Raw genomic sequence first — 15,203 nt, forward strand, 5'->3', positions numbered from 1 at the left:
CTTTCTTCCCAGCCATGAGCGAATGCGTGTGCGCTTACCTGTGAGTGCCCATGTGCGTGGGGAGGAGGAGAGGGGGAGGAAGCGGAGCAACGGCACCTGTTCTCCAGGTGAGGATTTTAAAAGGGGGGGAGGGAGAAGAAGAAGATGATGACCATTACGCAAGCCTGGGAGGAGGAGGCGGGGGTGCATGCGCATGCATGCACACATCTGCACACGCGGGAGGGGAAGGTGAAGCACACCGGAGGGGAAAAAAGAAAAAAAAGACAAAAAAGAAGCTGCTCATTAGCCTTTGGGCACTTGGAGGCGCCTCAACTGCGCCCCCCAAAGGATGCCACCTTCAGAAACTGTGTAGTTTGCCTACCGGTTGAACTGCCCCTGGCCTTAGTTTGGGGACCCCTGGCTTAAGGAGTCTGAAAAGAATGCATTTTCAGGGTAAATGTGTTAATATTACCTCCATTTTCCGACTTTTGTGAAATATCAGGAATTCTCCACAATATCCTTTGCTGTTCAGCATTCCTAAAAAGAAGAGAATATTACTCATATAAGAACCAAGAATACTGAAGAAACCTTATCAAGATATTGGAAGAATGGGAAACAAGAAGTATATTTAGTATTCCACAGCCAACACAAGAGTTGTTTCTGCTCCAATTTTAATCTTTCCTTGCCAGTACTAAAATGGGAACAGCAGAAAATCTGGACTGAGTATCTTCTAATATGGGATTTCAATGGACAATTGGTCTGTAATATGCAGAGCATCATTCTAGTTCACATAGTTATGGCAATACAGGCAGTTCTTCCATCTATTTGCTAACATTTCTTCTACATATTTATAGATGAAAAAACTGGGGTAACTATAACTGCCAAAGCAGAGGTAGCAGTGGTAGATCTATATTTTTAACGATATCTCAAAATTAGAATCATAGAATCATAGAATCATAGAATAGTAGAGTTGGAAGAGACCTCAAGGGCCATCTAGTCCAACCCCCCGCTAAGAAGCAGGAAATCGCATTCAAAGCACCCCCGACAGATGGCCATCCAGCCTCTGCTTAAAAGCCTCCAAAGAAGGAGCCTCCACCACGGCCCGGGGGAGAGAGTTCCACTGCCGAACAGCCCTCACAGTGAGGAAGTTCTTCCTGATGTTCAGGTGGAATCTCCTTTCCTGTAGTTTGAAGCCATTGTTCCGTGTCCTAGTCTGCAGGGCAGCAGAAAATAAGCTTGCTCCCTCCTCCCTATGACTTCCCCTCACATATTTGTACATGGCTATCATGTCTCCTCTCAGCCTTCTCTTCTGCAGGCTAAACATGCTCAGCTCTTTAAGCCTCTCCTCATAGGGCTTGTTCTCCAGACCCTTAATCATTTTAGTTGCCCTCCTCTGGACGCTTTCCAGCTTGTCAGCATCTCCCTTCATCTGCGGTGCCCAAAACTGGACACAGTATTCCAGGTGTGGTCTGACCAAGGCAAATTGATTACAAAGTGGGAGGGAACTACACATTAAAAAGGAAATGAGCTTGTAGGTAGGCAATTCTTCCTTGCCACCTCTCTTATTTCTGATGTCTGCCTCTCAGTGTCATTGCTGCACCACTGGGGCTTTGATATCAGAAGAATCTAGCTGGGAGAAACATGCCTACAGCCCCCACCAATTGTGAACATTGTTTGCACTTTAAAGCAGAGTGAAAGGGCAGATTTATATATGAATTAAACTGACTTGGTAAATAGATGTATCTGCTGTTGTCATACTTATCAGACATTTCGTCCTTTCATCTGCAACCATCAAGATAAAAATGCTATGCTACTGGAAGTCTTTGTATGTTAACTGAAATGAAGGTCCCATCCCTTTTAATGAGATTTCAGTGATTGCACATTTATTAATTGTTTAAACTTGGTTTTTTTTAAAGTTACATATAAAATAGACATTGTAGACTGGGGGAATGTGTGATCCTCTACGTAGTGATGGACTTAATTCCCATCAGCCTTAGCCATTCAGAAGTAGTACTGTAATTCACCACCATCTGGAGGGCTACAGGTTCCCCAACCCCTGTGTTGCTCAGACAGTATTGTGCCAAATATTTAATGAACAAATGATTCAATAGCTGTAACTAATTTGCATAGTCCAAAAGGCTGGCTCAGCTTCAGTCCAGAAGACTGGCGCACTGGTGGAAAGAAATCAAGGACGGATCTAAGACTAGCTCTAGTTCATACCAAATTGCAGGTGGAAGCACAGCTTGCAGTTTTGTCACTCCTCCATCTATTGGAACAAGGAACTGGACATTGTTTAAAGCTACTGGGGTCGTCATTGCCTCTAAATTATATTTGTAGTCAATCCGGAGATCAGTGCTTGTAGGCTCACACCGCCAGTTCACTGCAAGGTTCAATGGAGTAGACTGAATACCTTGAGCTGATACCTTATAAGATGGAAAGATAATATTTAGTATGCACATTAAGCTGCAAGGATTCTTTAAAAAAGCACTGAGACAGCATTTTCAAGACAAAAATGTTCTCAATAATAATTTTAAAAAGGAATACGAAAGGTAGGCTTAGACCAATAAAACTGACTTGAAAGTTTATGCTCAAACTTTGCCTGTGAACTCCACTATATATGAACTACCTCTTTCATGAGGTGAAATATTGTAAAAGGTTTTACCTGATATTTGAGCATATCCACATTATAATACGTTGCTTGTGGTTTCTGTTCTGACACTTTCTTCAAGTGGGTCATCAAGTTTGGCATGTTCACCCAGAACTCCTTTGTGTTGGCATCTGCTTGTGTGCTGTCACTACATCCATTTAGGAAAAAGAAAAGAAAAGAAACAATGCCATTTTCATAAACACAAAACATTTGCCCTTCATCATATAAGAAAAGCAGATTTTAGTCTTGAATGTATGCTTATATTAGGGATGTGCGCGGTATTTGTTTCCTTCATTTCCTTAGTGCATTTGTTTCGTGTCGTCTACACGAAATGAATGACATTTTCATACAAAACATATGGTGACACGAAAATGAAAGCTACACAGTCATCGTGCTTGCTTTCGTTTTCTGGCAACATGGCATCCATGCCTGCAATCACTTCTTCATGCCTCAGGGAAGGAGGCAGGGAGGAGATAACCCTTGGCCAATCGTAGGCCAAGGAATCACTGAAGTGGACTGGGCAGGGAAGGCAGGGAGAGTATATAAGGGGGAGACTGCCCCTAAAGCAGCTGTTGCTGCTACTTCTGGGTGCTGGAGCTGGGTTGCTGTGTCTCTGCTTGGCTTGGTTTGGAATGTTTTTGTTTTTTTTACTCCTCCCAAAACGATCAGCAAAAAGCTTTTGAAAGAGTTGCTTGATGGTGTAATATTCTTATTAAGAAGTGAAATCTTGGAACTAGGCAACGGGCTGTGTGTTTGTGTAGAGCATCTTTCCCATTTACTGACTGGCACCTCCCCTGGCCCTCCTTCTGCTGCTGCAGAAGTTAAGAGGGCTGGGCCAGCTGTGAGGAAAAGGGAATTCTTTTATAGGGGATTTTATCTATAAAAAGGAAAAAAATTGCTAGAAATCATTAGAAGACCCAAACATTTTAAAAGTTGGTAGGCTAAAAGAGGTCCATATGCCTTCTGTGTGTAGCAATTTTCACCCCTCTAGCCCTAAATCTGAGTGGGGGGGGGGCGAGCCACAGAAGCCCTCCCATTGCTACCAATGGCATGAATTTTTTTTCATAAGCGAGATAAAAATTCTATTTGTATAGGCGTCCCATTTTCAGAAACGGGGATAAATATGAAAATGAGACAAAATGAATGAAACTAAACAAAATGAACAGCAATTCCATACAAATACACAACACTAGTATATGTAGATCTTAGTTTGCTGCTGAACCACCGTGGGCATGTATTTTTCTTCAAGTCTCCTATTGATCTATGGCAACCTATTGAATTTCATAAGGTTTTATAAGACAAGGAATACTCAGAGGTGGTTTGTAATTTATACTTTTAATATTTTATGCAAGTTAGAGTACTTAAGATAGAAAGATGAGGGAGAAATGATCAACATAAATGTATTTATTTCTATTCTCCCACTGCGTTTTTTGAAAACAATTTTAAACAGCTTAAAAACCATGGATGCAGAACCCATGGATATGTGGGGTCTACTTTACTTGATGGCTTCCTTTTCTCCTGTCTAGGGCTGTTTCCAGATGGAAGGCTCCTAATACTATCAAAAGTTATGCTTTCCCTCATCATATATTTTTTCCAGTTAGATGTAGAGCACAGAAAGACCAGGAAAGGTACACATAAAAATGACAACAGTGGGAATCTCCCTCTTTAAACTGTCACAAAGGAAGCAGGGTGAACAATAAAAATCTTGTAGTAGACTTATCATTCACAACTAAAAAATTTGTTACAATAACCTATTTACTTACAATCAACGTATTTCCTCATTAATTAAGGAATTACATTTAATTGTAATATATGAGAACGAATGCCTCTCATTTTGTAGTGTAATTGTTTTTTAGTTACAGTAGAGTCTCGCTTATCCAACGTAAACGGGCCAGCAGAACGTTGGATAAGCGAATATGTTGGATAATAAGGAGAGATTAAGGAAAAGCCTATTAAACATCAAAATAGGTTATGATTTTACAAATTAAGCACCAAAACATAATGTTATACATCAAATTTGACAGAAAAAGTAGTTCAATACGCAGTAATGCTATGTAGTAATTACTGTATTTACGAATTTAGCAGCAAAATATCATGATATATTGAAAACATTGACTACAAAAATGCGTTGGATAATCCAGAACATTGGATAAGCGAGTGTTGGATAAGTGAGACTCTACTGTACTTTCAAAACTATAAGAGGGTAGTGAAGTGATAGAGAAGAAAAAAGTCAAATATTTCCAGTGTTGGCTCATGCTGAAGTTTGGGCTTTTTGGTATGTGCTGAGGTGGCAATGAAATGAATACAGACATTATACTTCAAATCTGTGTTCAAAATTTTCGATTTTTAAAAATTAATTGAAAAGCGGTTATAATTTCTTTTGGAGGGCACAAAAGTTATTTTCAAACTTCAATTATAATATTAATTAACTACTTGTTTAGGAATTTAAATGATAATTGTAACTAATCTATGTAAGATATTATTTTTAGCTGTAACAAATTATTTTTAAAGAAATTGTTTAAGCTTTGAGATTGACAAAATTGATGTCTGGCAGCAAACTCAGACATGAAGACACATAGTACATTCTTCTGAAACACTACCACTACTAAACATATTGAGAAATGACTTCAAAAACAAACTTCAAACCTCACAGGTCCTCCATTAGGTATTTGTATGTTTGTGTATACTATTAAGTAAATATATAACTTATGCAGATTTCTTCTGCAAAAGCTACATAAATTATATTTCCCCTATACATCAATAAAAGTGTCAAATAGAATGATATTTACCAGCAAAGAAGTTGGGGGTTTGGCAAGACGTGTTCTAACCTGTTGTAATTTGTCACACGGAACGTTAAAACAGCTGGGCTGGGATTATTGGCAAAATGTCTAGTAATTCCTGCAGGAAATGACAGCACCATTTCTCCAGTAACCTTGACTATGCATCTTCAGGAGCGAAATAAGGGAAGACAAATAGAAACAGAACCTGCAAGTCAGTTATATACATTTTCAAGAATCAGTTTTAGACAGCACCTGGTTTCCTTTTGGTGCCAGAATGTCACTCAAGGTAGCAGTTAATGGAAATCTAATCGTATCAGGGCAGTTCTCATTTTGGTTCTTAGTTTCCTATACACAAGCTGCAATTAGATTAATGGATTGGTTGCATTGATACAGCCAAGGATGCTGCAACACAGAAAGAATGAAGAACTAGAAGTAGCAACTACCACCTCACTGAGGGAAATACATAAATAATGAAGAAATAATACGAGTTTAATCCAGGTGTTTGGGCTTCTAAATTCCAGAAGCTCTAGCCAGCTTGTTCAATGTTCAGGAATTCTAGGAGCTAAAGTCCAAAACACCTGGGAGGGGGTGCAGTTTGAAGAAGCCTGGCCTAAAGGCTTCCATTAGCGCAGCATCTGTGTATTAACAAGATTACAGCAGAATGTCTATATTCTGCCCAGCTAAATGCATCCTATCATGCCAGCATCATCTTTTTCTGGCCATGTGTCTTATATTTTGCTATAAAACAGACTATTAAACTAAAATACTAATAAGACTGAATCTTCTACTATATTGGATTGGACTAGGTGAAGACCAGTGGAACAGATAACCCTGCAATACTAGATAATTTATTCTGGCATCTCACAAGTAATAATTAGCAGGGTGAAAAAGTCTACACTTTGAAGAATAAAGTCAATATTACCAGATGCCTGCATGTGCCTTAACTGTCAAACTACTTATGTAACAAGAGATTCATGACTAAATTGCTAGTCTGTAATTCAAGTATTTAAAATTCAAATAGTCATATATAAATAGTTCATAGTATTATGCTTGGGGCCATAGAAAGCAGTGTTCTGCCTTTGGTAGTCTATGAAAGTGCAAAATGTTAAAAAAATAATCCACAAATTCTGAAATTACCTTAACTGTAATAGAAATATAAACATGAATTATGTCCAGTTTTATTTTATACAACCTTCTGCTAAAAACATTTGTCAGAGCTTTCTTTGGCATGTTTATAGGTGAGAGGTACATGCTACAACTTTTGACTCATTCTCTTCCTTTATCACATATGCATTTGCTTTCACCTGAACAAAGCTTTATATGTCCTGAAGTAGACATGGGATTTCCAACTTGCAGAGCATGGACAAGTTTCTCTCCCACCCAGTGTGCAGCTCACAATGCTGACAGGGAGATTCTGGGAATTATACTCCAACAAGTAACTTGTCCAAGCTGTAGCTGTGTGGAGCCTTGCAGAAGTATACACCTGTCATTTGGCTTTTCCACATTTTGTTGCTTTAAAACTTGGAATCTAAATGAATTTAATTGAGATTATTACCACTTAATGTACACAAGTCTCAATACTCTAAAGATTTTATTGGGGACCAACATAAAATAAACAATGTAAAACTGGGACTTGTTGGTTGTGGAAACTGAAACAGGTTTTCTTCCAGAATTGAGTTCTGTTTGGCTCTATCCACTTTTTGAGTTTGACCAGTTTTAGTCCAAGTCCTGGACTATATCCACGCCACTGGGGCAGCCCACATCTTACCTCCACCATGTCACTGCTGCCATTCTCAACCAGCCATAGAGCTTCTATTAAACTCTTGACCACCATGGGCACCTTTGCTGGTGCTAAAATAAGGCACCTGTGCAACCATCAATGAGGGGAGAATACAGTGTTCCCTCACTTATCACTGGGGTTAGGTTCCAGGACCACCCACAATAAGTGAAAATCTGCGAAATAGGGATGCTATATTTATTTTAATATTTATACATTATTTTAGTAGTTATACACTATTTTAAGTCCTTATCAACCAATCGTGTGTTGATAAATCTCCTCCTTCTCCTCCTGTTGCCACTTGGGCTCCTTTTCTCTCCCTTTAGCTTCTCCTTCCTCCCTTCCTTAGGCTGTAAATTGTAATTTTTATGATTTATAATAGTCTTTTAGAGTTTATTGAAAAACCACAAAACAGCGAATCTGCGAAAAGTGAACTGCGAATTATTGAGGGAACACTGTACTTCCTCCTTCTTGCTGGTCACATTGGTGCCCCAGTCTGACATCAATAAAGGCATCTGTGATAGAGGTTCAGATGGAACTTTGTGGCCAGCTTGGAGATGTGGTGGTGACACAGGCACTGGGTTCATGCACCGATGAACACAAAGAAAAGGTGATGGTGCTATGTCCAGTCTGCACAGCAGACTGGCCCAAATCAGACCTAATACCACTGTCCAGACTGTCCAGAAGATACTCAAGATTTTCTAGTGAAGTCTGGAGTAGTTCTTAAATTTGCCCAAAGCAGGACAAAGTCAGCTTAAAACAAAAACAAAAAATACCCCTACATATTCACTGGAAGTCATTGTGCATTATGGGGTCAGCCAGCATTTTGTAAGCCTTGTAAGGATTTTGGAGTTCATTTAGACAAGTCCTTATGATTTTTTGCAAACTTCAAACAGGCATTAGTGTTTATTTCAATGATGGCTTTCTTCTCAGCACTCTCATGTGAAGCCCAGCTTGTGTGGAGATCCAGACCTTTCCAGGTCCTCAGAATTACCACTGACTTTCTGCTGCTTCTCTAGCTACTACTTGGTTGCTCCTCTCACTAATATGGTTTTATGTTATTTACACTATTCTGTAGTTTTTAACTGGAAATTTAGAAAGCTATTTATGTTGTTTTAATTATATGACACACTGAGATCACATGATAGGATTGTAACAAAAGGAAGGGAGGGAGAAAGGAAGTCCTTACACTGTTACTGAGTTCTGGTGGATGCTTTTCTCTAGCTAGACACACAGTTGAACCATACTCTTTCCATTTTGTAATATTTGAGGTAGTGATGCTCTGGAGATGTTCATTGTTTTGAATTTTTAAATTAAAAAACCTTATTGGTGCTTCTGCACAACTTTATCCCAGACTTGTTTTGATAGCTCTTTGGGCTTCATGACGCTTCATGACGCTGTTTGAGCAAACTCCAGGGCCTTCCGCACACAGGTATAATTACTCTGAGATCACGTGGCACTAGAACTACAGACAGATGGACTCCATTCAACTACTGATGTGACTTCTGGAAGAACTGGGTTTCACCCAGGATTATCTGACATGTCATAGCAAAGGGTGTGAATGCTTATATAATCAAAAAGTACTCATTTATTTCTGTTAACTTGATTTTTGTGTTACAATAAAACTATTTTTCATCTTTACACTACTGAGTACTTTGGATATATCAAATGATAACAATTCCAGTCAGAATTGAGATGCCATGGAAGCATGATATGTTTCTCATACTGATTTCAATGTACACAATTAAACAAATTGGGGAAACATTCTTTCCAGGTTGGATTCAGGAACTATTTTGACTAGGAACTCCACTAAAAGAGGACTCCCATAATCAGAAGAAAGGATCAATCTCCACACATTCCCCTCTTTTCCTGGAAATCTACTCAGAGTTTGGAAAATCCTACAGAACACTAAAGCATATGGCACTGGGAGAAGGGGAAATCACCAAAAATTGTGTTCTCCCCATTTCCCTGCTGTATGTTGAGCTCTTTCTATGAAGTATTTCAAATCTTCTGAAAATACCACTCCTGGACACTCCAGGTGTTTGAAAATAATTCAAAAGATGTATGGATAAAGGTTGGAAAAGTATCACCTATTTTAGAAACTAGGTAGAAAATAAAGTCTTCTCTTTGAGAAACCATGGGCATACTTGTTAACAGCAAATCAATATTTTCCCTTACTTTTCAGCTGGCAGCACTCTCTAGAGTGCTCACCTCCAAAGGAGAATGATGGTATGAAAGTGAGCAGAATTTAATCACTGCATGGGGAAAAGACAGGAGCACATAGCAGGATACCTACTTGTTAGGGTCTGCTCCTTTGAAGTACGCATTAACAGTTTCAGTGAATGCCGCAGCTACAGGCAGAGTGTCTTGTGCACCCATTGTTAATGGGCTAGGTCCACGAGAAGAGCCTGCAACAATTGAACATATTCACTCTTTATGGATATAGAAACTTAAAAAAAATTCTTAAGGTCAAGACCACTAATAAAAAAGTGAAGAGATGAAAGGAGAAGTAAACCTAGTCATTACAGCAATAAAGCAATATATTAGTAATTACATCAGTTCAGGTCTTCTGAGAGTACACTCGCAACAACTGTATCCATTTTTGCAGTGTTTTATCTTCTTTATTGCATATTAATTGAAGCAGAGTTTGTTCATTTCTTAGATAGCTTGTGCTGTACATCAAGTCATTTCCCTTGCATGCAATACTAATGACAGTCTAGAACCTAGCTAGATTTTCTGTAGTGTTTTAGGTTAACATTTTTAAAGAAAACTCAATGAGATAAACTAGAACATGATATAGTCTACTGAAGTCTAACTGGAAAGCAGAATATTCAAAGTAATTTTGTCCAAAGAATACTGAGGTAGTGAGCCATAATCATGAAGCCAAAGATTAAATAAATTTGTTCATGTTTAGGATGCTGCAAGACTCCTTCCTTGCAGGACACATACATATTGTTTCTTGAGTACTGCCTCTTCAGTGCTGGAATACATACATGTATATTTCAGCAGATAGTCAGCATAATGCAAACCTTTTTGTGTTGGACAACCCATTGGATGATCTTGAGTGAATCACACTCTTCTGAGCTTAGAAGAAGGCAAGAAAATCTTGTGATAGTTCATCATGAGTCAGAGTTTATTTGCAGACACTTAACAATATATATAGTACCCAAGAGACAATCTATATATATCTATATATATAAAAGGATAAAAATTTTTTGGCCTAGGACAAAACAACAAAACTACACATTCCAGAAACACTAAACTTGGCAACACAACCCCTCATCCATGCATCTACGTTTATACAACAAAAAGAAAAGAAAAATAAAGTCCCAATTAGAGGGAAATTAATAATTGTTTTTTATCCAATTGCTGCCAGTTAGAAAACTAAGCTCCGTCCACTTGGTCTCCTAGCAACCTACTCAGCCCAGGGGACAGGCAGAGTTAGGCCTCAAGCCTCTTCCACACTGCCTATAAGATACAGATTATCTGATTTTAACTGGATTATATGGCAGTGTAGACTCAAGGCCCTTCCACACAGCTATATTACCCATTTATAATCTTATATTATCTGCCTTGATCTGGATTATCTTGACTTCACACTGCCAGATCATTCACTTCAGTGTGCATTTTATACAGCTGTGTAGAAGGGGCCTCATATAATCCAGTTCTAAGCAGATAATATAAGATTATAAATATACAGCAGAGTCTCACTTATCCAACATAAACAGGCCAGCAGAACATTGGATAAGTGAATATGTTGGATAATAAGAAGGGATTCAGGAAAAGCCGATTAAACATCAAATTAAGTAATGATTATACAAATTAAGCACCAAACATCATGTTATACAACAAATTGGACAGAAAAAGTAGTTCCATACGCAGTAATGCTATGTAGTAATTACTGTATTTACAAATTTAGCACCAAAATATCACAATAAATTTAAAACATTGACTACAAAAACATTGACTACTAAAACGCAGACTGCGTTGGATAATCCAGAACACTGGATAAGCGAATGTTGGATAAGTGAGATTCTACTGTAATATGAAATAATTACTGTGGTAATCCAGTCCAACCCAATTCTGCCATGGAGGACACAATCCAAGCACGCCCAACAGATGGCCACCCAGCCTCTCAATAATAATAAATAATAATAATAATAATAATAATAATAATAATAATAATAATAATAATAATAATAATGGATGACCTGAAGCTATATGGGAAAACAGAAACTGAAATTCAGTCTCTGACCAACACTGTCCGAATTTTTAGCACTGATATCAACATGGAGTTTGGTTTGGACAAATGTTCGACAGTGGCATTGAAGAAGGGAAAAATCATTGAAAGTGAGGGCATAAATATGCCCAATGGCCAAACAATAAAGTGTCACCAGCCAGAGGCCTATAAATATCTGGGCATATTACAGCTGGACAACATCAAGCATGAACATGTGAAAACTGTGGTCAGCAAAGAATACACACAAAGGGTCAGAAAAATTCTCAAAAGCAAGCTCAATGGAGGCAACACCATCAAGGCCATAAACACCTGGGCCATACCTGTCATAAGATATACTGCTGGCATCATAAACTGGACACAGATGGAACTGGACAATTTGGACAGAAAAACAAGAAAACTCATGACCATTCATCATTCACTGCACCCTCGCAGTGATGTTGACCGGCTATATCTGCCTAGAAGATCAGGGGGCAGAGGACTCCTACAAGTAAAACAAGCAGTCAAAGAAGAAGAACATGCCCTGGCAGAATATGTAAAGCAAAGTGAAGAACCTGCTTTGATTGAAGTCAAAAATCAGAAACTCCTCAAAGCACAGCAGACAAAAAACCAGTACAAGAAAACCACACTACAAACTAGAGCTGACAACTGGCACAACAAAACATTGCATGGAAAGTTCCTTGACAAAATTGAAGGAAAAGCTGATAAGGAGAAGACCTGGCTCTGGCTCACAAATGGGACCCTGAAGAAGGAGACAGAAGGCCTGATCCTTGCAGCCCAGGAGCAAGCCATCAGGACAAATGCAATTAAGGCCAAGATCGAAAAATCAGCTGATGACCCAAAATGCAGACTGTGCAAGGAAACAGATGAAACCATTGATCATATCCTCAGCTGCTGTAAAAAATTGCACAGACAGACTACAAACAGAGGCACAACTATGTGGCCCAAATGATTCATTGGAACTTATGCCTCAACTACCACCTGCCAGCAGCAAAGAACTGGTGGGATCACAAACCTGCAAAAGTATTGGAAAATGAGCACGCAAAGATACTGTGGGACTTCCGAATCCAGACTGATAAAGTTCTGGAACACAACACACCAGACATCACAGTTGTGGAAAAGAACAAGGTTTGGATCATTGATGTTGCCATCCCAGGTGACAGTCGCATTGACGAAAAACAACAGGAAAAACTCAGCCGCTATCAGGACCTCAAGATTGAACTTCAAAGACTCTGGCAGAAACCAGTGCAGGTGGTCCCGGTGGTGATGGGCACACTGGGTGCCGTACCAAAAGATCTCAGCCGGCATTTGGAAACAATAGACATTGACAAAATTACGATCTGCCAACTGCAAAAAGCCACCCTGCTGGGATCTGCACGCATCATCCGAAAATACATCACACAGTCCTAGACACTTGGGAAGTGTTCGACTTGTGATTTTGTGAAACGAAACCCAGCATATCTATCTTGTTTGCTGTGTCATACAACGTCGTTGTGTCAATAATAATAATAATAATAATAATATCATACAATCATAAGGTTAGGAGACACCCCCTAAGGATCATCCAGTTCAACTTCCTTCTACCATGCAGGATGACACAAACCAAGCACCCCTGACAGATGGCCATCCAAGATCTGCACAGTAATTATACAAATCGAATAATAGAATCAGACAGTTAGGAGAGACACCTAAAGGCCATCCAGTCCAACCCAATTCTGCCATTGGACAATACAATCCAAGCACTCCCAACAGATGGCCAGCCAGCCTCTCAATAATAAGAATAAGAATATCATACAATCCTAAGGTTAGAAGATACCCCTAAGGATCATCCAGTTCAACTTTCTTATATCATGCAGGAGGACACAATCCAACCACTCCTGACAGATGGCCATCCAATTTCTGCACAATAATAATACACATTGAATCATAGCATCAGACAGTTAGGAGACAACCCTAAAGGCCATCCAGTTCAACCCAATTCTGCTATGCAGGACACAGTCCAAGCACTCCCAACAGATGGCCACCCAGCCTCTCAATACTAATACTAATACTAATAATAATAATTACAACAATAATAACATCATCATACAATCCTAAGGTTTGGAGTGACCCCTAAGGATCATCCAGATCAACTTCCTTCTACCATGCAGGAGGACACAATCCAAGCACTCCTGACAGATGACCATCCAGCCTCTACATAATAATGATGATGAAGATGATAATAATAATAATAATAATAATAATAATAATAATAATAATAATAATAATAGCATAGAATCCAAGAGTTTGGAGAGACCCCTAATGGCCATCCAGCCTAACCCGTTCTACTATGCAGCAGGACACAATCCAAGCATTCACAACACATGGACAATGTATAAATACTATACAATACTACACAGGGACATAGACCCCCTCTACCCTCACAATTTTCACAGTACACAAACAACCAAATGCATACTAAACATAAAGACAACCATACAAAAGATATTCAATACCACCACTACCTCAACAAGTTCTCACGAACACCACCAGACAACGCCACAGCAATGCGTGGCCTACTACTACTACTACTACTACTACTACTACTACTACTAGTGTATTACTAAAAGGGAAAACATGCTTTTCAACACTTCGAATGACTACTAGAGACCTGAAGAATCACATATGATCATATGAACTACACTGTGTTTGTTTATGTATAAGAGGTCTTCCTACTCACAATTTTATCAACGTTAAGTGCTTTTAGTAGTTTAGTTTCCTAACCTTTTCTTCTGAGCTGGGCTCTGACTTTTATTATCTATTCACAGCTACAACTCCTCCATAAACACAAATATTAAAGTTCAAGGGAGGAAGAAAGGATAATATCACAAAGCCAGCTCTGTGTAACTTCTGGGTCTTGAGTACTTACCAATTATGACTCCTTAAGTAATTATATAAAACACACAAGCCCCCAAAGAGACCTTCTCAAAGGACAAACTCTTTTTTCATTGCTTTACATTTATCTCTTTATAAGGGTGAATAAGGTGTGATGGGGCATGTGATACACAAGTCTGCCCTGGTTACATATAAAGTCAGGCCGGTCTAGGCTTCTATATATGAAAAGATGTCAGAGGGAAAAGGTCTGCAAAAGCATCTTGCTGAAGTCCACTGTTTTAAACAATTGTATCCCATACCCAATCCAACTAGAAATAAACCAGTCTGGATTTTTAAAAAAGGCAATGGAGTACAAAAGAGGTGAAATATTGTTGTCTCCATCACAAGCCCCATTTCATGGAAGAATATGACAAAATCTCCTATTCATACCTTTGCGAGGCAGAACATAATAAGTCATTTTGTAACTATATTCCATTGATGCCCATCATGTTTGGTGTGGTTTTTAGATAAGTAAATTAAGTTCCCTTTTAATAGTGGTAGATATCGTTTTTACTCATAATGCCTTGGGCATTCACCAATTTTATGGCAAAGATGAGCAAAGTAATTCATTTGCATTTTTACAAAAACAATTATATTACATGCTTTTGAGAAATAAGTCACAAAGCGGACATTATAGAACCCTATATACATTTTAACTCTAAAAGCATATCACTGACAAAGGACAAAGGCGGTATCACATATATTTTTTACTTAAAGTACACACTATTTCTGCTAAGTCTCAAGGCATTTTAAGATGTAAATAGAAAGTGACATTGTGCTTTAAATTAAAGAAGATATGGTGTTTTTCCAGGTCTGGCCCAAAGTAACAGTCTCTGTGTGGAAAGAACAAGGATAACAGAGAAATGATAA

The 15,203-nt window shown here is 38.7% G+C and overlaps 1 protein-coding gene across 18 annotated transcripts in view; it reads right to left on the reverse strand.

The window, feature by feature from the left end:
- The window catches only part of sgip1 (SH3GL interacting endocytic adaptor 1), a 169,292-nt gene that overhangs the window by 12,057 nt on the left and 142,032 nt on the right, over positions 1-15,203 (reverse strand). For all 18 annotated transcript variants that reach the window (XM_062978197.1, XM_062978201.1, XM_062978203.1 and 15 more), the window contains 5 exons: positions 9,480-9,591; positions 5,416-5,571; positions 2,642-2,774; positions 2,200-2,402; positions 452-516 (listed from right to left, as the gene is read on the reverse strand). In XM_062978197.1, coding sequence (XP_062834267.1) covers positions 452-516; positions 2,200-2,402; positions 2,642-2,774; positions 5,416-5,571; positions 9,480-9,591 — 669 coding nt within the window. The remainder of the gene's footprint in view (positions 1-451; positions 517-2,199; positions 2,403-2,641; positions 2,775-5,415; positions 5,572-9,479; positions 9,592-15,203) is intronic.

The sequence above is a fragment of the Anolis carolinensis genome, chromosome 4, assembly GCF_035594765.1.
Source record: "Anolis carolinensis isolate JA03-04 chromosome 4, rAnoCar3.1.pri, whole genome shotgun sequence".
Lineage (NCBI taxonomy): Eukaryota > Metazoa > Chordata > Lepidosauria > Squamata > Dactyloidae > Anolis > Anolis carolinensis.